This window comes from Balaenoptera physalus, assembly GCF_965194825.1.
Source record: "Balaenoptera physalus genome assembly, chromosome: X".
Classification (NCBI taxonomy): domain Eukaryota; kingdom Metazoa; phylum Chordata; class Mammalia; order Artiodactyla; family Balaenopteridae; genus Balaenoptera; species Balaenoptera physalus.
The window spans coordinates 95,867,897-95,893,566 of NC_138903.1; the positions used below are offsets into that span (position 1 = coordinate 95,867,897).

General features: G+C 45.8%; 2 protein-coding genes across 7 annotated transcripts in view; one reads left to right on the plus strand and one right to left on the minus strand.

Moving 5' to 3' along the window:
• ATG4A (autophagy related 4A cysteine peptidase) overlaps positions 1–19,412 on the plus strand; it is a 74,708-nt gene extending 55,296 nt beyond the window's left edge. For 2 of the 4 annotated variants that reach the window (XM_082447679.1, XM_082447682.1), the window contains exons 7-13: positions 1,432–1,511; positions 2,221–2,408; positions 2,530–2,608; positions 6,784–6,929; positions 8,402–8,458; positions 9,883–9,991; positions 17,640–19,412. In XM_082447679.1, the coding sequence (XP_082303805.1) occupies positions 1,432–1,511; positions 2,221–2,408; positions 2,530–2,608; positions 6,784–6,929; positions 8,402–8,458; positions 9,883–9,991; positions 17,640–17,710 (730 nt within the window). In that variant the 3' untranslated portion in view covers positions 17,711–19,412. The remainder of the gene's footprint in view (positions 1–1,431; positions 1,512–2,220; positions 2,409–2,529; positions 2,609–6,783; positions 6,930–8,401; positions 8,459–9,882; positions 9,992–17,639) is intronic. The other 2 variants (XM_082447680.1, XM_082447681.1) reach the window with 2 other exon arrangements.
• A 148-nt stretch (positions 19,413–19,560) lies between these two features.
• COL4A6 (collagen type IV alpha 6 chain) overlaps positions 19,561–25,670 on the minus strand; it is a 289,921-nt gene continuing 283,811 nt past the window's right edge. For all 3 annotated transcript variants that reach the window (XM_082447502.1, XM_082447503.1, XM_082447504.1), the window contains 5 exons: positions 24,610–24,756; positions 23,748–23,864; positions 22,970–23,161; positions 21,909–22,195; positions 19,561–21,188 (listed from right to left, as the gene is read on the minus strand). In XM_082447502.1, coding sequence (XP_082303628.1) covers positions 20,928–21,188; positions 21,909–22,195; positions 22,970–23,161; positions 23,748–23,864; positions 24,610–24,756 — 1,004 coding nt within the window. In that variant the 3' untranslated portion in view covers positions 19,561–20,927. The remainder of the gene's footprint in view (positions 21,189–21,908; positions 22,196–22,969; positions 23,162–23,747; positions 23,865–24,609; positions 24,757–25,670) is intronic.

The window sequence follows — 25,670 nt, forward strand, 5'->3', positions numbered from 1 at the left end:
TTCCTGGGCTCTCTGGCGTGTGATGATGGGACCTGCTCCATGCAAAATACAGATGGGGCACTGTTTCAATTATTAGCCAACGTTCAATGAACTGGAATGCTTTGTAAATGTGCTTTTGAGGGGAGTAGTCTGGACTTCCTGGGGACCCAAGTGAAACCTGTATCTTTGCATTACTCTTTGCTAACAGGGCAGCAGCCTCTCTGAGACCACTTTCTTACCTTGGTCCGTAGTGGTTTTGGGGGCAGCGTTGATCTGCTGAGTGAGGATCTGGTGGTATTTCGGGAACCACTGTAGGAACCCAGGGCAGAAAGTGTAGAAGATTAGAAGGGCTGTGCCGAGCCCAAAACCTAGCTTGATATGGTTGGTTTATAAATGACATCCTTCAGAATTTGCTTCTTTCTTCTAAATTTTGAGCTTCCCAACAACAAGCAAATGGAAACATACATTTTTAAAGAATTTAAGTGGGTTCTGAGTCATCGTGACTGTTTTTAACAACAGTAGATGATGATGATGTCGTCATTATTATTTTGGGGGAAAGATACTACATTAAATGAAATTAAAATATAATGGTAATTAACCTCTTCTTGGGAGTTACTTTGGTTTGGGAGAGAATGTGTCTTTTGTTTTGTTTTGTTTTGTTTTGTCGGCCATTGAGACTGGGCTTTACTGCAGAATTCCAGAGTAGCCAGGGTAAACATGTCTTCTTCAAACTGGCAAGAGGAGAAGGAAATAAGGGAGAAATAGACAAGGTACTTTACTCAGACATCAGATAATCTCTCTTTTAAAGGGGTTTTCTTTCTAATCTCCTCTGAAGTCATGCACTTCAGCATGCTCTGTCTTCAGCTGTTGACCAGCAATGCCCGGCACTGAAGCCATCTGCGGCCCAAGTCTCCTGGGACAGCATCCTTACCGCATGTGGGAAGGGACAGAAGAGATCACCTCTCTCTCTCTCTCCCCCCCCCCCCGGATTTCCCTAGAACTTATTGTTTGTATTATGTATGCTCCTAAACAAATATATATATATATATATATGTGTGTATATTAATAACAGTTTTCTTTTTTTGGAAAAAGGAGTAAGTCAGAATGTCTCTTATTTAAGAAAAGAAAACAAAATCTCTTGGGAGAAGATGCACTGGTAACCTCTCTCTTTCGCCCAGTAGGAGTAACATCCTTTTGCAAGGCAGCCTTTTCCATTTTGTAAAGCAGGCCTTCTTTTTGAGGTGCGGAAACAGTGCCTCTGGCATTCTCAAGGTCCCTGGACATAGAACGTTCCAGAGCTCAGTCAAGGGAGCCAGACCTGACCTGAATCCCAACTTCTCTGTGGCTCAGTGTTCGGTACTGTCAGGAACGCTGGGCACACATAGGTTGTACTGCTTCCTGCCGAGATGTCCATCTTCCCCAATTGTGACTTCATTGTATGTTGCTTTGCAGAAAACTTGCTTTATTTGATGAATGGAATTCCTTGGCTGTTTATGTTTCAATGGATAACACCGTGGTTATTGAAGATATCAGTGAGTCCCGGGCCAGTTTACCTTCTCGGGTGGCTGGGTGATGAGGTTCTTCCTCACCATTCAGAATGTGTGTGTGGGGCGCGGTGGGAGAGAAAGACAGAAAGCGAGGGAGAAAAAGAGAAAGAAGATGCACACACACCCGCATTCCCCCGCCCCCCGGCTCTCTGGCCTGCCCATCTAGCAGGACGGGGGCACAGGGCTCCGGTTACTCATTCCCTGTGTCCCTTCTTCTCTTCCCTCTCAGCTTTCTGAAAGGGAGAAAACAATTAGAGGATCTCTGCTGCCCCTCAGTGAGGTACCAGACCCTTTCCCTGCAGGTCTCCCCGAGTGCGGGTAATCAGTTAAAGCACTGACAGGTCTTCTGTGGCGGTCCCCCCTGTGCTCCCCGCCACGGGGTTAGAGGGACCCACAGATACGGTCCCTGTTTCCAAGGCCCTTGCAGGCTAGTTGCGAAATGAGATTCTCCCAGTGAGCCCATAATATCTGACAAGAGGTAAGTGAGCGTTCAGTTGCCAGAAGGAGGAGAAGTAAGGGCTGGAGGAGTGGCCTGGGCTTCCCGTAGGAGGTGGGGCAGCCGGGCCCCGCTGGCAGGGGGAAGGGCCTTCCAGGCAGTGGCTGTCATGTGAGGTCTCCTTTAGTTTTGCCCTTGGCACATCTCCTAGGGCTGGATGCCCCTTATTTACCCAGCTCTCTTGTCTTCTGTTTCTAGAAAAAATGTGCCGCACCCTCCCCTTGAGTGCCGAAACAGCTGCTGAGAGTCCCCCTGAGTCTCTGAATGCTTCGACCCAGAGTAAGGGCCCCTCTGCCTGCTCTCCAGCCTGGAAACCCTTGCTGCTCATTGTGCCCCTCCGCCTGGGCATAAACCAAATCAATCCCGTCTATGTCGACGCCTTCAAAGTAAGTCGCACCTTTCCCCAAGCCGCTTGCTGCCCGCCCATCCCACCGCCATGTGAGCACGGAGATCCGTGAGCAGCAGTCCACAGATGAGCTGAGAATCTTGCGTTCTCTTTCCCTCCAGGAGTGTTTTAAGATGCCACAGTCTTTAGGGGCATTAGGAGGAAAACCAAATAACGCCTATTATTTCATAGGATTCTTAGGTAAGAAAAGAGGAATCACAAGTAAGTCATCATGGGCTAGGGGAGGGTGGGCAGAAGGTCTGCACGGGAGACCAGGCAATTCCAGTTTTAGGGGGCCCTCACCTAGCCTGGAGATGCTGTGGCCTCTGGGCAGCTCATCTTGTCTCTGGCCTGGAGAGTAACGTTTACCTGTGCCTGACAGAGAGCAGATCCCCCTTCAGTGCCTCTGCTTCATTGCCTCTTGATAAGATGGTTCCATGGCTGCTTTCCCACTGGACGGCCCCAAGGTCATAGCATTGCTTCAGCACCTGTCTCTCTTTCCTGTGGCTCCCAGGGTGGCAAGGTTTCACTCCCCTGGCCTCGCCGATACCCCTCTTACTGGGGCTCGGGCGTTCGGGCTAGGAGCCGTCCTCTGGCTTCCCGGGCTCATGCAGCCTGGGCTGCTAGCTTATTGTTCAGAGCCCTGACTCTGGTGGGAATAAGAGGAGGTGAAGACAGAGGTATCCCTTTCCTGATACTGGAGGCTAAGCCTTAAAACGACTAACCTCCTAATGTGGATCCTGATGAGCAGCCCGGCATTACCTGCCTCAGTAGATGCCTCTGGAAACCCGGCCACCTTACTCACTAGCTGTGACCAGAGACATTTAAGGCCCTTGGCACACGAGGGGAGCTAGCCCGGTGCTTCTCAAACTTTAATGTGCACATGAATCACCTTGAGAGCCCATTATAATGTGGGTTCAGCGGGTCTGGGGTGGGGCCTGAGAGCCTGCATTTCTAACTAGGTAGTGCCGGTGCTGCTGGTGCCACACTTTGAGTACCAAGGGCCTAGGCACCTGCTTAGCGCCGCAGAGTAAGGGAGTGATGCGGTGAGGGAAGTGGGATACGGGACACCTCTTGCAGGAGTGGGCTTCGAGGAAGCTATGAGCTTAGAGAGCAAGGGAGAGCCAAAGCAGGCGTGGGGAGAGTGAGATGGGCTTGGTCACCTTCCCACTCATCTCCTCCTCGGAGATTCATGGAGGTGGGGCGGGTGGAAACAGACCCAGCCCTGTATGTGGCCAGTCTCCCACTGGCTAGCTGTGTGCCAGCAGGAAAAGAGTGTCAGGTCTTTCAGTCTCAAGTTCCCTTTATGGAAGATAGGGCTGACCCCCAGCTCACCATGTTGTCACCTCACAGGAAAGCGCTCAGCAAAAAGAGCCAGCCTGACCCCAGCGCCTCTTTCCTCTGCTCGCTCTTTCTCTCTTTAGGGTAGGGTTTCTCCACAGCTGCTGGGGCTCTCTCGAATGCTGCCATCTACTGGTCGATCCTAAGAACTACAGCTTGATGGAACATTTGGAAAGTGGAGGCTTTTCTTTTTCTAAGTACAAACCCCAGTATTTAGAGTGTTATAAATTTAGATGTTCTCTGTTTCTAAGCTTTTGGGTTCCTGTCAAAGAAAATGTATCAAAAATCTATTTCCTATTGTCCGTGCTTGAGGCAAAGGTGAAAACACTGGAAAATAATTTTGGAGGGACCTCAGTGAATCCTGGGCACCCTGGCCTCCTTTATCCCAAGTTACCCAGAGAGAATTCGCCAAGCTGGCATAGCCCTCCTGTTTCCTGGGGCCACTGGGTCGGGGAGACATTGGTGGAGTTGGACTACTTTTGAAAGAGACGTGGGCAATCCTCAGTTCCCAAGACAGAGGTTTACATAGTGCCCATTTGCCCGTTAATTTCCAAAAATCCTTTGTTTAACCTTCACTTGAGGCTCCAAAGTCCCCTCAACCCCCATTTTCTGACTTACCCCCTTACTGTATTAGGCTCGGGTGGGGAGAGTCTGGATTGGCAGAATGTCTGAAGGGAGGGGGCAGATGAGAACTGCCACTTTCTGAACAAGGGACTCTGCAGAGGGTTCTCTCTCAACCTCTCTCCCCCTCTTTCTCTCTCTCTCTCCATGTATAAAAATATGTATATTTATATTACTTGTCGTTATAATATATCGTTTCCTATATTATATATAAATATATAATTTATATTATGTAATATATAATTATATATTAAAACATATATACATGTATAGAGAGATATAGATTAATATCGATAGTTAAATAGAGATGTATAGCTTTAGACAGATTGATTGATTGATAGAGTTAGCACAACACCCCTGTGAGGTAGAGATCATTATTTCCATTTATGCCTAGCGGAAGACTTAGAGGGGTTGTTTCCTCAAGGTTACTGAGCTCAAAAGTAGCAAAGCCAAGATTCGATCCCAATTTGGCCGTCCCTGCCCACCACACCACATTGCTTCCCGAGTGCCCTCTTGTACAGTGGGAAGCTGGGAGAAGCTCCTGGTGCACAAGACTATGGCCAGGGTGAGAGACTGGCTGGGAGATTTTTTTCTGCTTAGAATGTTTGTCCCCTGCGCTTTGGTGGAGGGTGCCACCTGGAGATCTGTCGCATGAGCCCAGTGTCTGCAGATGGTGGACCTGCCTGCCACTTCTTCTTGGGCCTCGTTAGAGACCTTGATTTAGTCCCCATATCATTTCTAGGACTTTTTTGATCTCTTACTGTATCTCTTTTAAGCACTCTCAGAAATAGGGCAGCCCACAAAGCTCCACTACACACACACACACACACACACACACACACACCCATGGGAAAGGGCCAGAGTCAGAGAGGACACTGTTATTATTCCCAGCACCTTAACTCAAAACTGGCAGGACACTCGGTTCTGATCCTGCTTTGGAGTCGCATTTTCTCGTGCACAGCTTCCTTCTCCCCTTCCCTTTCTATGGTCTTAGGTAGGCTTTCCTCTAAACGACCTGGTTGTTGCTCTTTATTGAGCCTTGACGCTTTTTTGATATCACTGGTCTCACCCGCTTGTGGTCTGGGGGAATATGTACCTTGACTTTCCTAAAGCAAGCCATATGGGGGCATTGATTTCCATATGCTCTTACACATGTATTTGTAGGAAAATCCTTTTGAGTCTCAGCAAGGTACATCTATGACTACCTTGCGTTTGTATTGTGTTTTAAGCAGTTCACAGAGGTGAGGTCTTCTCATTCTGATAATACCCTGGGAGGTAACTGGAACAGACCCAGTGACCTCAGTTTAAAAGCAAGAAAATTAGGACAGAGTGAAGTGGTTTGTCCTAGGTCTGCGACAGAGATAAGTTAAACTTGGCATCAGACATCAGAAACACTCTTGGCCAACAGAAGCACTTAGATGTACCCAAAAGAATCCTGGATGCCATTCCAGAGAGCGTCTTCGGGGTGTCCCTTCCCACCCCATCCTCCTGCCTCAGGCAGATCTCTCTCTCTGCTTGTTTAACCCAGTCTAGAACACAGAGGCCCAGATGGTGCTCAGGCCTGGACAGCGAGGTTGGGGTGACCCCTTAGGTACGTCAGCCTACTCAGTATGCTGCTGATGAGCATTAGAGAGACTCTCAACCCTTTGAACGTTAGATAAAAGTAGAGATTTTATTATCCCAAACTCCCCCCAGATCATTATTGGGCTAGACTTTTTCAATTTAATGAAGCAGCGTTTTTCTCCGATTTGTAACGGTCGACCAATCTCAAAGTGAGTTTTCCCAGCAAGGCGTATCTGTACTGATACTACTGTGACCAAGGCAGTGCTTTCTGACAGGAATTACTGACTTGCTAACAATGACTAACTTGATAGCGAATCAAGACCAGAAGTCAGCTCCCTGGTATCTCATCTGTGGCAGAGTCAGCATTCCCATTTCTTTTGGAGGCCAAGGCCTTTTTCCTTCCCAGATGTGCTCTTTGACCATAGGTCTAAGAACCAGTGGTCTAGAGCAAGAGGCTTTCCAGTGTTGGAAGGGTCAGGAAGCTCCCTGATGGCACCTGGACTCATGGCCTGGTGATTCCACCTACCACCTCTGGGCTACTGCTGCTCACCGAGCCCGCCATGTCATCTGTGGTCGCTCACTCCCCCCTCTCCCCAAACCTGTGCCTTTCCGCTTTTGGACTTGGACTTTGAGGAGATACAAATGCTAGGGCAAGTCTTCGCATTGAATGATTGGCTTTGGGTGCGGGTGGCTTCCTTCAAGCATGTGCACCCTCCTTCCGGCTTTCTGTCATCTCATTCTCATTGTCACCAAGGGAGGGGTTAGGACAACCAGAGCGCCTCATCCCAAGGACAGCAGTGCGGCCAGGGCCGGTGGTTCTTCGAAGGTTAAGCATGTCTCATTCAAAACAGGTGATGAGCTCATTTTCCTGGACCCTCACACAACCCAGACCTTTGTTGACACTGAGGAGAACGGAACAGTTGACGACCAGACTTTCCATTGTCTGCAACCTCCACAGCGAATGAACATCCTGAACTTGGATCCTTCCGTAGCATTGGTGGGTATCTGAAGGTTGGGTGGACCAAGAGACACAACGCTGCCCTATCACAGTTTGGCTCCCTGGAAGTTATCCAGGTTGCTAGGTAGGGCGGCAAAAGACTGTTCGCTCCCCACCCCCACGAGAGGTAGTGTCGTGTGGTGTAGTGGGGAAGGAATGGGCCCTGAAGCCGAGTTAGGATCAAAGCCGCTTACCAGCCATGGACTTAGGGGGAGTCCCTTAACTTTTCTGAGCTTCGGCCTTCTCATCCCTCCAGCGGGCAAAACGGTAGTTCCTTCCTTGCATGGCTGTATGAGTACACTGTGTGTAAGGCACATAGCACAGTGCCTGGCATGTTGTAAGCATTCTAGAAATGTTAGTCATGATCAGTGTTACCATCTTTCCCCCTTTTCCTTCTTGCTCTCTAAATATTGCCATCCAGGCACTGGGAATAAGGTGAGACATAGGGAAGGAGGGATAAGGAGGCAAGACCTCCGGGGTGGACAATGTCCATTCCTCTGGGCACACAATCCAGGAAGCTGCAGACTTTCCCCCGCTGGAAATATGACTGCCGTCCACACGTGGAAGGGACAGCTGCCTGGGAAGTAGCCAGTGGTTCTGAGGCCTGTCTGCATCCTCTCTACCAGTTTAACCCGATTGTCGGAGGGCCAGTGACGGAGAGCTGACGGAGTCCTCCTCTTGTTTTGGACCGTTCTTTTAGTGCTGTAGGATGGTCCTGAGGATGGGAAAGGAGGCTGATGGCTCTCTTTATTCTTTTTTTTTTTTTTCTTTTTTTTACTGCCAGGGAAGTCCCTGACTTTTTTTTTTTTAATTTTTAAATTTTATTTTATTTGATTTTTTATACAGTGGGTTCTCATTAGTTATCCATTTTATACATATTAGTGTATATATGTCAATCCCAATCTCCCAATTCATCCCATCACCACCTCTTTATTCTAAAAGATAATTTCCTTAAGGTCAAAGCCACCTTGTTAAGTGATGCCTCTAGCTAAAAGTACTATTTGGCTTTTGTTTGCTGGTTTTAATGGATTGCTTTTTATAGGTAGGTATATTTGTGCACTGAATGTAATGGAATTAACCCTGTGCTTTGGAGATTGGTTTTCAAGTTACTATATCTCACAGTGTGAAGGGAGAGGATCAGGGAGGGAAAGGGACAAGGTAAAAGGGAAAGGGACAGGGTAAAAGGGAAAGGGACAGGGTAAAAGGGAAAGGGACAGAATAAAAGAAAGAGGCAGAGAGAGAGAGAAAATATGAAGATGAATGAGCAGATGTGTGTGTCCAGGTGAGGCACTGATCTAGGAGAGAGATAAGCTCAGACAGTCTTCCTCCTTGTTGCTGGGAGGACACATCCAAAGGAAGTGACCCACATCCTACATCACAACTCTGGGCCAACGGCTCCATCTTGCAATACAAAGGGCCTGCCTGGGTGCCCCTGACCAGTTCTAAGTTGTCTTCTTTTGCTTTCCCCCAAGGGATTTTTCTGCAAAGAAGAAAAAGACTTTGATAGCTGGTGTAGCCTTGTTCAGAAGGTAAAGATGTATGTTTTTCTTAGTCTTAAAAAACAAGTGTTATTCAATATAATTCCTTTTCAAGACGGTTTTTCATAGTAACATAAATCCAGCCTGATATGACTTTATCGCAAGAGAAAGAAACTAGGATGTGGGGAATTGTACATAACTTTGGGGAAACTAAAGAAAAACTTTGGTTTGCAATATGCTTAGTGTGTCAGGTGAGCGATATTTTTAACTACTGAGTGTTCCATCTCATTGAGCCCGTGAGTCAATGAAATATTCAACTAATATTCTACCATTTTAACTTAAAAATGCCAATTTCATATAGCTCAGCCTAAATTCTTCCTTACTCTGTTTGTGACACTGAGATGGTTGAAGAAGCCAAACTACTTTTCTATTTGTTTTGTGTCCATTTACAGTTTAATGTGTTCCATTATGGTTTAAGGGGCTTGCCTTTCTATTAACTGTCTTATTTATATAAAATATAGGCACACTGCCACTTAAAGCAAACACAGTTTGCAGAAATCTGTGTAAATATGAAAGCAAGTTATTCTTTCTTTTTGGCATTTTATGTCAAAGGGTGTTTATCATTTTGCTGGCTCACAACTTTTGTATCTGCCTCCCTCATCCTTTGCTTCTAACGCATGCCAATTATGTGGAAGATATTGATCAACGCTTATTGAAAGAATGAGGGGAGATCATAGGGAGTAGTTTAAGGAGCCCTGGATGGGGTGGCAAGAGACATCGTGTTCTCTTATCTGCAAAACAGAGGGGTTGGAGAGATGGGATCCCAGAGCCTCTTGTAAGTGTAAGGAGGGAAAATTTTTCTTCACAGGTGAACAAATAATTAACACTAAAGTCCCCAGATGAATCTGAAACCCCGGTTAATAATTGGCTGAGACATAATGGAGAATTATTTTCTAAAGGCATTACTTACATTTCAGAATGCCGCAAAACTGTATATCACGTTTAATGTTAGAAAGAAAATTTTCTGATAAGACTATGCTATTTAAATTAGGACATATATCATATGTCTTGGATTGAAACTGAAACCATGCCAAAATGTACCAATATTCTTTGGGGGCAGATTTAACTTGATTAACCAACATTTCTTTGGAGCCAACACTTCAGGAACATCTCACCCCTAAATTGAGTTGGTCCCATGCAACTGGCGTAAGACCTCATGATGGAGCATGGGCAGTGAGTACTGGCCTTCCGTCAGATCCTCCCTCCAGTGTCCTTCCTTCCTGGCCAACAGTATCTAGAATTGAAGAGAGCTGGGTCTTCAGACGGGTCAAGTAGAGGATGGGTGTATTTGCTAAGCCTTTGCTTTCACCTTTCAACAACCAGGCCACTCTCTTAGGGTTTGGAGTCATATACTGCCAACTGGGCAGAAATGTAGTGACTCTGCAGTGTTTACAACTGTTTCTGTGTCTCCTCAGGAAATTCTAAAGGAAAATTTAAGGATGTTTGAATTAGTTCAGAAACATCCATCACACTGGCCTCCCTTTGTTCCTCCAGCCAAGCCAGAAGTGACAACCACAGGGGCAGGTAAGCTGTTGTTCAAAAGCTCTCTGGCCAGCAGACCCATGGATAGCAGTCGTTTTGTGAGACAGAAGCAATTGTGGGTCATGTTTTCCGTGGAAATGAAAAAATTTCTACTCAGCTGCACTGATCAAGGAATGGTGCTTCTTCTGATGAACTGATATTTACCAATTTCAAAGAATGATAGTAAAAAAAAATAAGCTCCGTGCAAAAGTTCCATACAAAATCAAAATGACTAGAATTTCTTTTTTTCATGGTCTGGTTCAGAAGACAAATCAGAGGCCATGGGTAATTCAAAAGGTACCTCGAAGGTCTTACAGAGCCTCAACTTCATCACTTTGAATAGGACTGTGTAACAAGTCCAGTTAGTTTGATTCTTTTTTTTTTTAATTGAAGTATAGTTGATTTACAATGTTGTGTTAGTTTCAGGTGTACAGTAAGAGATTCAGTTATATATACACTTTTTCAGTTTCTTTTCCATTATAGGTTATTATAAGATATTAAATATAGTTCCCTGTGCTATACAGTAGGTCCTTTTTTATCTATTCTATATATAGTAGTATGTATCTGTTAACCCCAAACTCCTGATTTATCCCTCCCCCCCTTTCCTTCTGGTAACCATAAATTTGTTTTCTATGTCTGTGAGTCTGTTTCTGTTTTGTAAATAAGTTCATTTGTATAATTTTTTTAGATTCCACGTATAAGTGATATCATATGGTATTTATCTTTCTCTGACTTACCTCACTTAGTGTGATAATCTCTAGGTCCATCCATGTTGCTGCAAATGGCACTATTTCATTATTTTTTATGGCTGAGTAATATTCCATTGTGTGTGTGTGTGTGTGTGTGTGTGTGTGTGTGTGTGTGTGTGTGTGTGTGTGTGTGTGTATCTCACATCTTCTTTACCCATTCACCTGTAGATGGGCATTTAGGTTGCCTCCATGTCTTGGCTATTGTAAATAGTGCTGCCGTGAACATTGGGGTACATGTATCTTTTCAAATTAGAGTTTTCATCTTTTCGGGATATATGCCCAGGAGTGGAATTGCTGGATCATATGGTAACTCTATTTTTAGTTTTTTAAGGAGCCTCCATACTGTTCTCCACAGTGGCTGTACCCATTTACATTCCCACCAACAGTGTAAGAGGGTTCCCTTTTCTCCACACCCTCTCCAGCATTTATTATTCGTAGACTTTTTGATGATGCCCATTCTAACTGGTGTGAGGTGATACATCATTGTAGTTTTGATTTGCATTTCTCTAATAATTAGTGATGTTGAGCATCTTTTCATGGGCCTGTTGGCCATTTGTATGTCTTCTTTGGAGAAATGTCTATTTAGGTCTTCTGCCTATTTTTTGATTGGATTGTTTGTTTTTTTTTGCTATTGAGCTGTATGAGCTGTTTGTGTATTTGAAAATTAATCCCTTGTCAGTCACATCATTTGCAAATATTTTCTCCCAGTCCGTAGGCTGTCTTTTCATTTTTTTTTATGATTTCCTTTGCTGTGCAAATGTTTTCAAGTTTAATTAGGGCTCATTTGTTTATTTTTGCTTTTGTTTCCATTACTCTAGGAGACGGATCCAAAAAAACATTGCTGCAATTTATGTCAAAGAGTGTTCTGCCAGTGTTTTCCACTGGGAGTTTTATAGTATCTGGTCTTACATTTAGGTCTTTAATCCATTTTGAGTTTATTTTTGGATATGGTGTTAGAGAATTTCTAATTTCATTCTTTTACATGTAGCTGTCCAATTTTCCCAACACCACTTATTGAAGAGACTGTCTTTTCTCCATTGTATATTCTTGCCTGCTTTGTCGTAGATTAATTGATCATAAGTGCATGGGTTTATTTCTGGGCTTTCTATCCTGTTCCATTGATCTATGCATCTGTTTTTGTGCCAGTACCATGCTGTTTCGATGACTGTAGCTTTGTAGTATAGTCTGAAGTCAGGGAGCCTGATTCCTCCAGATTTGTTTTTCTTTCTCAAAATTGGTTTGGCTATTTGTAGTCTTTTCTGTTGCCATACAAATTGTAAAAATGTTTGTTCTAGTTTTGTGAAAAATGCCGTTGGTAATTTGATAGGGATTGCATTGAATCTGTAGATTGCCTTGGGTAGTATGGTCTTTTAAACAATATTAATTCTTCCAATCCAAGAACATGGTATATCTTTCCATCTGTTTGTGTCATCTTCAGTTTCTTTCATCAGTGTCTTATATTTTTTGGAGTACAGATCTTTTGCCTCCTTAGGTAGGTTGATTCCTAGGTATTTTATTCTTTTTGATGTGATAGTAAGTGGGATTGTTTCCTTAATTTCTCTTTCTGATAGTTCACTGTTAGTGTATAGAAATGCAACAGATTTCTGTATATTAATCTTGTACCCTGCAACCTTACCATATTCATTGATGAGCTTTAGTAGTTTTCTGGTGGCATCTTTAGGATTTTCTATGTATAGTATCGTGTCACCTGCAATCAGTGACCATTTTACTTCTTTCTTTCCAATTTGGATTCCTTTTATTTCTTTTTCTTCTCTGATTGCTGTGGCTTGGATTTCCAAAACTATGTTGAGTAAAAGTGGCGAGAGTGGACATCCTTGTCTTGTTCCTGATATTAGAGGGAATGCTTTCAACTTCTTACCATTGAGTAAGATGTTTAGCTGTGGGTTTGTCGTATATGGGCTTTATTATGTTAAGGTATGTTTCTTCTATGCCCACTTTCTGAAGAGTTTTTATCATAAATTGATGTTGACTTTAATCAAAAGCTTTTTCTGTATCTATTGAGATGATCGTATGGTTTTTATTCTTCAATTTGTTAATGTGGTGTATCACATTGATTTGCAGATTTTGAAAAATCCTTGCATCCCTGGAATAAATCCCACTTGATCATGGTGTATGATCCTTATAATATATTGTTGGACTCAGTTGGCTAGTATTTTGTTGAGGATTTTTGCATCTATGTTCATCAGTGATATTGACCTGTAATTTTCTTATTTTTTGAGATATCTTTGTTCTGTTTTGGTATCGGGGTGATAGTGGCCTCATGGAATGAGTTTGGAAGTGTTCCTTCCTCTGCACTTTTTTGGAATAGTTTGAGAAAGATAGCTGTTAACGCTTGTCTAAATGTTTGGTAGAATTCATCTGTGATGCTGTCTGGTCCTGGTTTTTTGTTTGTGGGGAGTTTTTAAATTACTGATTCAATTTAGTACTGGTAATTGGTCTATTCATAGTTTCTATTTCTTCCTGGTTCAGTCTTGGGAGATAGTACCTTTCTAAGAATTTTTCCATTTCTTCTAGGCTGTTCATTTTATTGCCGTATAGTTGCTCATAGTAGTTTCTTATGATCCTTCGTATTTCTGTGGTGTTGGTTTTAGCTTCTCTTTTTTCACTTCTGATTTTATTGATTTGGGCCCTCTCCCTTTTTTTCTTGATGAGTTTGGCTAAAGTTTTATCAATTTTGTTTTTCAAAGAACCAGCTCTTAGTTTCATTGATCATTTCTATTGTTTTTTTAGTCTCTATTTCATTTCTGCTCTGATCTTAATGATTTCTTTCCTTCTACTAACTTGGGGTTTTGTTTGTTCTTCTTTCTCTAACCTGTTTTAGGTGTCAGGTTAGGTTGTTTGAGATTTTTCTTGTTTCCTGAGGTAAGCTTCTACCGCTATAAACTTCCCTCTTAGAACTGCTTTTGCTGCGTCCCATAGGTTTTGGATCATCATGTTTTCATTTTCATTTGTCTCTAGGTATTTTTTAATTTCATCTCTGATTTCTTCAGTGATCCATTGGTTGTTTAGTAGCATATTGTTTAGCCTCCACATGTTTGTGTTTTTTGCAGTTTTTTTTTTTGTAGTTGATTCCTAATCTCATAGTGTTGTGGTTGGAAAAGATGCTTGATATAATTTCAATTTTCTTAAATTTACCAAGGCTTGTTTTATGGCCTGGCATGTAATCTATCCTGGAGAATGTTCCATGTGCACTTGAAAATAATGTGTATTCTGCCACTTTTGGATGGAATGCTCTACAAGTATCAAGTTCATTTGGTCTAATATGTTATTTAAGACCTGTGTTTCCTTATTGATATTCTGTCTGGATGATCCATCCATTGATGTGAGTGGGGTGTTAAAGTCCCCTACTATTATTGTGCTACTGTCAATTTCTCCTTTTATGTCTGTTAATATTTACCTTGTATATTGAGGTGCTCCTATGTTGGGTGCATATATATTTACAATTGTTATATCCTCTTCTTGGATTGATCCCTTGATCATTATGTGGTGTCCTTCTTTGTCTCCTGTAACAGTCTTTATTTTAAAGTCTATTTTGTCTGATATGAGTATTGCTACTCCGGCTTTCTTCTGATTTCCATTTGCGTGGAATACCTTTTTCTATACCCTTACCTTCAGTCTGTATGTGTCTCTAGATCTGAAGTGAGTCTCTTGTAGGTAGCATATATACAGGTCTTGTTTTTGTATCCATTCAGCCAGTCTATGCCTTTTGGTTGGAGCATTTAATCCATTTACATTTAAGGTAATTGTAGATATGTATGTTCTTATTGCCATTTTGTTAATTGTTTTGGATTTGTTTTTGTAGGTCTTTTTTTCCCTTTTCTTCTTTTGTTCTCTTCTCTTGTGATTTGATAACTACCTTTAGTGTTATGTTTGGATTCCTTTTGCTTTTTTGTGTGTATATCTATTATAGGTTTTTGGTTTGCAGTTACTATGAGGTTTTTGTATAACAGTCTATGTATAAATGTGATTGTTTAAGTTGCTGATCTCTTAATTTCAAGTGCATTTTAAATACCTTGTATTTGTACTCTCCTCCCCTCACGATTACAGTTTTTGATATCATATTTTACATCTGATTGTTTTCTGTATCCTTTAACTGCTTATTGTGGATACAGGAGACTTTACAAGTTTTGTCTTTTAACCTCCCTACTAGTTTTGTCTGTGTATGATATACTACCTTTATTTGCCTTTACTGGTGAGCTTTTTCATTTTGTAATTTTCTTGTTTCTGGTTGTGGCCTTTTCTTTTTCACCCAGAGAAGTTCCTTTAACATTTATTGTAAAGCTGGTTTGGTGGTGCTGAATTCTTTTAGCTTTTGCTTGTCTGTAAAGCTTTTGATTTCTCCATCAAATCTTAAGGAGAGCCTTGCTGGGTAGAGTATTCTTGGTTGTAGGTTTTTCCTTTTCATCACTTTAAATATACTGTGCCACTCCCTTCTGGCCTGCAGAGTTTCTGCTGAAAAATCAGTTGATAGCCTTATGGGAGTTCCCTTGTATATTATTTGTTGCTTTTCTCTTGCTGCTTTTAGTATTTTCTCTTTATTTTTAATTTTTGTAATTTTGATTACAGTGTGTCTTGGTGTGTTCCTCTTTGCGTTCATCCTGTATGGGACTCTCTGTGCTTCCTGGACTTGGGTGCCTGTTTCCTTTCCCAGGTTAAGGAAGTTTTTAGCTATTATCTCTTCAAATATTTTCTCAGGCCCTTTCTCTCTCTCTCCTCCTTCTGGGACCCCTATAATGTGAATATTAGTGCACTTGATGTTGTCCCAGAGATCTCTTAAACTGTCCTCATTTCTTTTCATACTTTTTCTCTTTTTTCTGTTCAGCTGCAGTGGTTTCCATTACTCTGTCTTCCTGCACACTGGTGCATTCTTCTGTATCATTTGGTCTACTATTGATTCCTTCTAGTGTATTTTTCTTTTCAGTTATTGTAGTCTCCATCTCTGTTTGGTTGTTCTTTATATTTTCTCTTTGTTAAAAACTAGCTTCTCATTCTGTGCATCCATTCTCCTCCCAAGTTCTTTTATCATCCTTACGACCATTACTCTGAACTCTTTCTTGGGTAGATTGCCTATCTCCACTTCACTTAGTTCTTTTTCTGTGGTTTTATCTTGTTCCTTTGTCTGGAACATATTCCTCTGCTGCCTCATTTTGTCTAAGTTGCTATCTGTATTTTTATGTCTGTGGTAGGTTAGTTACGTTTCTCAACCTTGGAGAAGTGGCCCTCTGTAGGAGGCATCCTATGCGTTCCAGCAGTGTGCTCCTCTCTTGTCACCCAAGCTATATGCTCTAGGTGTTCCCCCTAAGAGGGCTGTGTGGTTCCTTCTGTTGTGGCAGGCTGACTATGTGGGTGGTCTGCTAGGCTTAGTTGGCTTCTAGTCTGGTTGGTTGCCAGGCCCTGCCTTGTGCAGATGCTGCTGGTTGCTGTTTAGTGGGGCCTGGTCACGAGGTGGCTGGTTGTGGAATCCATGGGGGCCCCGGGGCTAGTGCTGGCTCACTGGTGGCCAGAGTCAGGGTCCCGAAGCCTCTGGGGCTGTTGCCCAACTACTGGCAGGGGTTAGTGCTGGATTACTGGCAGGCAGAGCTGTTTCCTGGAGTGTGGCTCCTGGGCCCACGGATCCCAGAGCTCATTTCAGATCACTGGTAAGGAGGGGCTGGTTTCTGATACAGTTGGGTATGGGGTCTGGGGTGTCCCTAAGGTTGCAGTGGCCTGCTAGTTGGCAGGGTCAGGGGCCAGCTGGTCCCAGGATAGGGTCTGGCCTGTGTTGTGGGATTGTAGTTTTCTTGCTTCTGGTGTCTGCCCCCTGGTGGGTGAGGCTGCTTTAGAGTCTTGTCCAGGCTTCCTTGTAGGAGGGGCCAGGGCCTGCCCACTGGTGGGTGGAGCTGGGTCTTGGCCCTCAGATGGGCAGGGCCATGTCTAGGGGCTTGTCTAGAGGCCATGGGCTCAGGACTTCTTTAGGCAGCCTGTCTGCTGATGGGTGGGGCTGTGTCTCTGCCCCATTGGTTGTTTGGCCTGAGGTGTCCCAGCACTGGAGCCTATAGGCTGTCGGGTGGGGCCAGGTCTTGGCACTAATGATCCAACATGTCAGCCACCAGGAGTGTTCATGTAGTTGAATGTTCCCCAGTATGTCTGCCACCAGTGTGTATGTCCCCCGGGTGAGCTTCAGCCACCCCCCTGCCTCTCCAGGAGAGTCTCCAAGCCTAACAGGTAGGTCTGGCCTAGGCTCTTATCAAATCACTGCTTTTGTCCTGGGTCCCAGTGCACATGAGATTTTTGTGTGCGCCCTTTAAGGGTGTAGTCTGTATTTCCCCCAGTCCTGTGGGGTTCCTGCAGTAAAGCCTCACTGGCCTTCAAAGCCAAATGCTCTGGGGGCTCCTACCCCCAGTGCCAGACCCTCAGGCTGGGGAGCCTGATGTGGGGCTCAGAACTCTCACTCGTGTGGGAGAATTTCTGTGATATAATTATTCTCCAGTTTGTGGGTCGCCCACCCGGGGGGTATGGGATTTGATTATATCGCGAGTCTGCCCCTCCTACCCGTCATGTTGTGGATCCTTCTTTATGACTTTAGTTGTAGAAGATCTTTTCTGGTAGGTTCCAGCCTTTTTCATCAATGGTTGTTCTGCAGATAGTTGTGATTTTGGTGTGCTCATGAGAGGAGATGAGCTCAGGGTCTTTCTACTGCTACATCTTGGCCCTTAAACCTGTTTTGATTCTTTATAGAGAATTGCTAATACTCAGCAGTGGTCCCACCTATAAGTCTCCTCTACACAAGCTTTTCTGTAGCAAAGCAATTTAAAATGCATGGTCTTAACTACTGAGTAACTTATTGACCGCTTGAGCCAAAGTGTCAAGCTTTTTTCTTCCTCTTTTCTGTATTGTGATAGAATTCATCGACTCTACTGAACAACTAGAGGAGTTTGACCTGGAGGAAGATTTCGAGATTCTGAGCATATAGAATAGTGGGAACTCACCTTGGACATCTGTCTTCCATCTGGCACCAGAAGAACATGAACTCATCACATAAAACTTTTCTAGTCAGCAAGTGCCTGATATGCCAACAGCATACAAACTTGATAGCGATCATGACTGAGCCAATCACCTTTTCTCAGAAAAAAACAAACAAGTGAACAATATACCCCTTCCCCAGAAAGAACTAAAACAATCATGGAATCTAGGAGCAGAAAGATTAGGAGTCGTCTCTTGCACTTCCCAGCTTCTTACATGGCCACAGCGAATCTTCAGCTACTGAAATGAGGAGGTGGATGTCTGGAAGATAGGCAGCAACTCCCACCTTGCTTCCAGCACCAGCAGATGAGAGATGATTACCCTGTGCTTCTTCACCCTTTCAGGTTTGACCTCTCTGGGCTAAGTACTAAGAAGCAATCTGTTCTCTTGCTCTAATAATAAAGTGATAATCATTGTATCAGGGAAAAAAAGTTCTTGTTAAATTATTTGAATATGTATTTAAATAATTATAATTGATCCCCAAAAGTGTGTCAAAGACATTACATCTCATTACATTGATCTCCTTCCTGTTTGAGAGAACCTTAACTATCTGATGGGTCACTGTCCCCATCTTTACTGATACTTTTGTCAGATGGTCACCCTGTCCTTAAATCATTATCACTTAAATCAGGGGTCTGCAAACTTTTTCTGTCAAGGGTCAGATAGGAAATGTTTTAGGCTCTGAAGACCACATAGTGTCTGTCACAGCTACTCATCTCTGCTGGTGAAACCCCAAGACAGCCATAGACAATGTGCATGCACATGAGCCTGGCCGTAATCCAATAAAACTTTATTTACAAAAACAGGCAGAGGGCTGGATTTAGCTCACAGGCTGTAGTTTGCTATTCAATCACTGACTTAAATTGTTGATTTTTGTTTGGGAAATTAAAAATTGTGTTTGAATTTGACTCCATTTTGCTTGACAGTCATAACTGGAAAGAATTATTCATGTGGTGACATTAATCTGTGCATCAAATACAATTCCAAACCGTTTCAGGACTAGCAAGCAACATACTAAATTTGAAAGCACATATTCGTCAAATTGGCTTTGCTAACCAGTCTCCTGTGTGGATGCACCTCATGTCCCAGTGGTATCTTCCCCTTTTCCTCTCCTTGTCTTCTTAACCTATGCATTTCACCTCCATGCTCAACCAAGCCCCCAGGAAGGCCAGCAACTGCGGTTTGAAAGCTAGCACCAAACCAAGGTGGGTTTTTGTGTGTGGTATATTTAGGAATATTTGAACACTTGTTTCCTTAGATTCCATTTTTTTCTTTTCCAGTAGGTAATATATTCCAGCGGTTCAGAATTCGAAAGGTGCAAAATGGTATTCAGTGAAATGTCTCTCCCTCCCACAGGTCAGTTCTCTTTCCTGAATGCTCCCAATGTTATTAATTTCTTGTTTATCCTTCCAGAGGATATATTTTATGCATATACAAATATATGCACATATATCTTAGATTTGATTTTAATGACTTTTAAATTTCTCTACTTTTGATTTATCTGTAAATGATCCTGAGGCCCCAGAAATATGGAAATTCCTTTCTTGAACTCTAGCATGTGATGGGGCTAAAAACAGTTGTAGGCTGATCTTGAAACATGTTGTGGATTTGTTGCCTGTTGGAAGACATTATCAATCAACCCTTGACTTTAATTGTATTTTTCCGTGTCTCAGTGTTTTGTTATAAAGCTCGACTTGCAGTGACAGGAACCCCCATGGCTCTGAGGGGGGCTTATGAATTTCAGTGAGATGGACTTTAGAAAAGTTTTCATCAAAGGAAGAATGTCAAAAGAGTCAAATGTTCATATTGGATTCCTTTTATTTGCAATGTACAAAGCTGACACCATGCTTATTACTGAGGAGGTGAAGGTAACAATAGTTCAGATTATACTGATTATGCTTTGTCTGTGTTGGCACAGTTTACATAATATTTAAGGAAACAGAATCACCTGGAAGGAACTGCCTCATGTCAACATAGCTAAGTGTTCTGGGAAACTGATAATTAAAGGAAATGGTTAAAACAAATCCCCCTAAACAGAATATACTTTACAGTCTACTCAGGCTTGCTTTGGGTCTGCTAACTGCTAAAGAGAGGACTGTGCTAGATTTTTATGAGGCTTTAAAAACATATCAAAATGGTTTAACAGGCTACCTATGAAAGAGCGATTGGATGGACATTTTAATGGAAAGTCTCTCACAGCCTCAAAATGCAAAGGAACCAACACTGCGGTGTCGATTTGCCACACTGCACACATCTGAATGGCATTTGGAATAAACAGGGGCTTCTGAGAAATTGGGACAAGGGATTTTCCTTTTTGTTCCTGGAGTCAAAAGCAAAATTCACACCTCCTTACCCATCCTCCCCTCTCCCCCCCGGCCCGGGAGAAAGGGCTGCGGTTCTCATTTCCCTTTATGGGTCTGACCACATTTGGTGCATCCTCTGCTCTACTCTGAACCAGGCCAAGTCTGCTGCCTGTGGCTGGGGAGGGAGCCGGCAAGGAGGAAGTGATTTGTCTACGACCATGTGACGTTAATGAGCACCTCTCGGCTGCTGGTCTTCCAGCGTCCCTAAGCAATCTGGGGCCCAGTCGTGCTCACTCTCGAAGCAGTCAGAGCGCACCCCGGGACACTGGCTGGCACCTCATTCCAGCTCTGCTGCCTGCCTAGACACAGTGGGTCTCCGGGAAGAGTTGAGAGCTTGCCCTGTGCAGGCTTGAGCCATCCATAATGTTGAGCCAGAGAAATTTTTTTCACGTGGAAACACTGGGTTCTGGTTTAAGCCAAGTGATGTGCGGTGACCTCTGGACATAATGAAATGACTCCTTAGCTATCACGAAGAGCTTTCTGATCAAGAGAGTGAGGAAAGCTAGCATTCTAAGAAAGTGGTGGCCCAGCAGGTCTTTCTGAGGTAGCCACGAAGAGTCACACAAACATCCAATCCAAACTGTAGCACCGAAATGGGACAGCAGCTCCCAGCAGGGTGGGCTCACCGTGGGGCCTCAGGGTGGAGGTGATCAGCGTCCAGCGGTCCAGCCCAAGCGAGACTCCAATGGACAACTTGACAGATGGGCAGAAGGGCTTGGCCTTCCTTCTTCAGACCGTTCAGGTTTGTGAGGTGACCGTTGTGTGGGGCAGGGGAGGGCAAGGGGCAGAGTGGCAGGTGCCACCCTACACGCTTTTCATACACACCTGGCAGCGGCTGACCCGGGTGTGGAGCTGCCCGGCTTTCAGCGTCTCAGATACGGGCTCCTCCCCAAACTGCTGCCTCTCTTCCACCGTCGTCAGCCAGAAGCTGTACTTGTTGGCAAAGTAGTGGCAGGTGCCCCGGGCACCACTGCACTCGATGAAAGGAGTGGCTCGGAAATCCTCTAGGCAGGAGCCAGGGGAGACCAGGGACTGGCCCCCGCCCTCAGCGCCGGCGGCCGTGTGCTGAAACAGATGGGGGCGGCTGTGAGCTGGTCACCTTGGGAGGTGATGGGCTCCGCCGCTCCGGCTCTCAGCTCTGGTCCCTTGGCTCAGCCCCCCTGTCTGGCCAGCGGACCAACAACTATGTTTCAGGACCGGGGGCGCTCATCCTCCCTTGTCTCAGCCTCAGAGCTGGGAGCGCCCCCTCCGAGCTCCCTAGCGCCCTCCTAACCCACGGCTCCTGGGCTGCGGCTGCATCCCAGTCAGTATTTCCCAAACTGCTGCTGTCCTGCCAAGTCCAAGGTGTGGTAGGTGCCCCCCGAGCATTTCCACTGACAGATCTGAGAAAGGCTGAATTAAGGAAACTGCCAACAGGGTTCAGGATGCAGTTCTTCTCAGAGCCCTCCGTCTGCCCCAGGCCCTTGGCGGTGTGTTCCAGAGAAGGGAGAGAGCGCGGAGTAGTCCACAAGGTCGTTAGACCATGGGCCCTTCCCCCCAGCAGACCTATTAATAGCTCTGGCTCTGAAGTCACCTTCATTGGAACTTTTACTGCAATCTGTACCGTACCCTTTAGGGTGCCATTTAGTGTTTGTTACCTGCCGAGGACAAGTAGGCCTCGTATTTGGCCTAACGTCCCAGCCCTCGAGTCACAGGGCTCCCTCGGCACTCGATTTCAGAATTTCCCTCCCAGCGCTCCCTGCCCTCGGCCTTCATACTGGTGGAGAGGGCGGTGCGGGACCTTACCATGAGGAAGGAGTACCCAATCCAGAGGCTGCGCCAGCCCAGGGGGCACTGCGGGATGGTGATGTCCTGGCTGTGCACAGCAATGGCTTGTGAGGGCGCCTCACACACACAGCAGCGGCTGATGTACTGGGGAATCTGCGTCTGGCCGACGGGCATCATGGGGATGGGCGCGGTGGTGGAGAGCCAGTAGGATTTATCGTTGCGCCGGGCATAGTGGCACACTTCGTTGATGTTGCAGTAGATGAAGGGCATGGTGCTGAAGCGGGGCAGGCAGGAGCCAGCAAACCCTGCAAGGAGAGAAGGTGGGCAGGGGCAGGTAAGGTCTGGCTGAGGGGCAGGGCTGGGATTGTCCCTGGAGCCACTACGACTGGACTAGATGGTGGTTTGGGTTCATATCCAACTGCCTGTAGCAGAGCAGGGACGCCTTTCCTTCCTATCCTGAACCACTGTACACACACTGAAGTCTATTTTCTATGCACCAGGGAAGTTTGATAATGAAAAGAATCTTTTTAGAAACTGAATGATGACTCCCTAATTAGTCTGCTTTGTAAAATCAGCATTTAATAGAGTGAGCCTGTGGTTCTCTGAAACACACACCTGAAGACAATTCAATTAATTCTTGGGTAATCATTGTTGCCGGCAGGTCATATTATTATTACTACTACTAATTGCTAACGTTTAATGGATGCTTGATACGTTGGATGTCAAACGTTGACATCCAATGGATGTCAAACGTTGTTCTAAGCATGGGTGTTCTAAACGTTGTTCTAAACGTTGTTTTACATGGGTGATTTCTGTAATCCTTAGTCCGCCCTGTGGGACAAGTACTAGAATTAGGCTTGTTCCACTGAGAAGGAGGCGGAAGCTTAGACAGGTTGAATAACGCGTCCAGAGTGAGCGGCAGAGCTGGGGTTTGAACCCAGATCTGACTGACTCCAGAGCTGGTGCTTGTAACCCACTACCCAACATGGGCCCACCAAGGGTTGGGAGGAGCGAGGAGTGTGGCTCTTGGGCCTTGTGGGGACAGAGGGCCAGGGCTGGATGTGCAAGCCGGTACCTACCCAGGTCCTGGTTGTGGGCTTTCTCCTGCCCCTCCACGAACAGCAGGCTATAACCCACCCACAGCTGGCTCATCCCGACGGGGCACAGGGGCACCTGTTCCGACTGGCTGTGCTTCACCAAGGTGTAGCCCACTCTCACGCTCTGTCCAGGCACTCCAGCCCTCCCGTAGGGGCCCGGCTTCCCTGGAGCTCCTGAGATGGAGAGAGCAGAGATAACCAAGGACCTGCTGAATCAGAGGCAGTGAAAAAGCAGAGCTGGGGTTAGCGAGGCAAAATCACACCCTCCTCTCCGGCCCGTGGCAGACGTGGCTAACAATCGTGGCACTCTCCCAGCGAGCTTCAGGACTGTTCTCTACTCAGGACAACTGATTTGCCATCTCTGATATAAAATGGAAGGTAAGTAGCAGAGCAGCCATATCTTATCTCAGATTCTCTTCTCCCTTGAACCAGCCCCCTTCCATCCACGTCAGAATCCATGGGTAGAAGAGGGGGTGTGCAGGGCAGGGGGCCACGCTATAGTATAGGGTTATAGCTCTTACAAGCTGGAAGAGAACCCAGAGAACTATGTGGAACAGTCCTTTGCCTTCTGGAATGCAGGGCTCTAATCCTTCACAGGCTCAGAATGGAGTGAACGGATTCGAGCCCAGTTTCCCAGCCTGCTAGTAGTGTCAAGCTTTACTGCCCGGTTTCGTAATTCCACGATTTGAGATTGTGACTCACCCTCAAGCCTCAAGCCCTTACAGAAGCCCTCTGCCCCCTAGTGCTGACATTGCCAGACCTTCAAATCCTGGAGGGCCTTGCAGTCCAGGGAGACCAGGGTCACCAAGAGCCCCAGGTGGGCCAGGGAGTCCATTTGGGCCATCTTTGCCAGGGATGCCAGGTAAACCTTTGAAGCCTGCCAGGAGAGAAGGCCCACAGCGGGGTACTCAATGTGCAGGGTCTGGAGGAGCCTTCCCTGGAGAAAGGGGACTCGTGTGTCATGCCCAGGACTCACCAGGAGAGGGCGAACTGGCCATGACCCTGGAGTGCACGCTGAGCTCAGGGCTGAGCCTCCTGGGCTGGTCCTTAGTTCACGTCCGGGCAGCTCAGCCCTGGGACCTCACTCTGAACTTAGCCCTTCTGAGCTCCTTCACACCCATGTCCCCCTCCCTTCCTCTCATCTTCCCAGCAATGCTGGGGAGGACGCAGGGCAACTGCTGGGGTCCCATGTCAGAAATGAGTTCACCGAGGTCCAGAGAGAGACTGCTAGCTTACTCCGGCTGGGGCAAAACTGGGATTGGAAGCCGGGTTTTCTGTCCCCCAGCCCTGGGCTTTCTCTGTTGCTCTCTGTCCCCCCACCACGCTCCCTCCTTCCCGCAGCAGCACGTTAGCGAGGGACGAGCTGTCTGGATTAGCTGCTGTGCTCTGCCCACGCAGAGCACTTCGTTCCGTGTGCTTCGTTCTCTGAAGCCAAGTACAACTGCTGGCCCTGCTGGTCCCCTCCTTCCTGGCGAGAAGCTTGGAAGCTTTGTGAGGGAGCCGAGGAAACGCTCGATGAAGGCGCCCCCTTGGAGCCGGGGTTCCCAGCCAGTTGCTTCAGCCTGCCAGCCAAAGCCGCCTCAGCTCCCCGTGAAGTCCCCTTTCTCTGGCGCCCTCCTCACCTTGCAGGCCTCCAGGGCCTTGGACCCCAGGGTCCCCCATGAGGCCAGGGATGCCATCGATGCCTGTTAGACCCATGGGTCCAGGAGGAGCCTGGATGTCTTCTGCAATTGGTGTTTGTCCAGGAGCGCCTCGGGGGCCGGATAAGCCTGTGGGCACGTGGGAGAAATGGAAATGTCAAACGGAGGCAGAGGAGGTGGCCAGGGTGGGCTCCCGGAGGTTCAGTTGGCATCACAGCCGAGACCCCAAACCCAGCCAGCTGGCTTACTAATAGAAGCCAAACAAGCCAATTTGCTTATTCATTCATTGAAAAAGTATTTCTCGAGTGCCTACTATGTGCCAGAGCCTGGTAGATCAGGGGATAGAGCAGTAAGTAAGACCTTTATGAGACGATGGTCTGGTGATAAAGATGAAAAATGCATAACCTGACAAAAACCATTAATCTTACTGCAAATTGTAAGAAGTGCTACAAAGGAAATGGACAGTGCACGGACAGTGGGAGGGAGCGGAGAGGGCTATGGGGTGGAGAACCTGCTTTAGAGAGAGTTATAAGTGGCCTCTTACAAGCAGTGACACTTAAGCTGAGACCATTAAAGCATTAGAACAAGCTGGGGGGTGGGGGAGAGCATTCCAGAAGTAGAACTAGCATGTGCAAAGGCCCTGCGGCCAGCCAAGGTGTGGTGTTTTTGGATAACTGAAAGAGGCTAGGGTGACAAAAGCACAGTGAACAGCAAAGGGGAAGGGCTGGTAATGAGGATGGAGAGGGAGGCATCACAGAGGGCTTCATGGCCATAGTTAATTCTTATGCCATGGGACGCCCATGGATGATTTCTGTTTTTACAAGACCTCTCTGACCACTGTCTAGAGAAATGATTGTTGGGGGAGGTGAATAATGGAAGCAGGGAGACCAGTTAGCAGTCACCGCAGTGATCCACGTGAGAAATGTTGGTGGCTGGGACCTCAGTGGTAGAGGTGGAGGTGATGAGAGGGGGGCAGATGCAAGGCACGTTTATAGGAGACACAGCCCTCAGGGCTTGCTAATGGATTGGACGTGTGTGTGAGG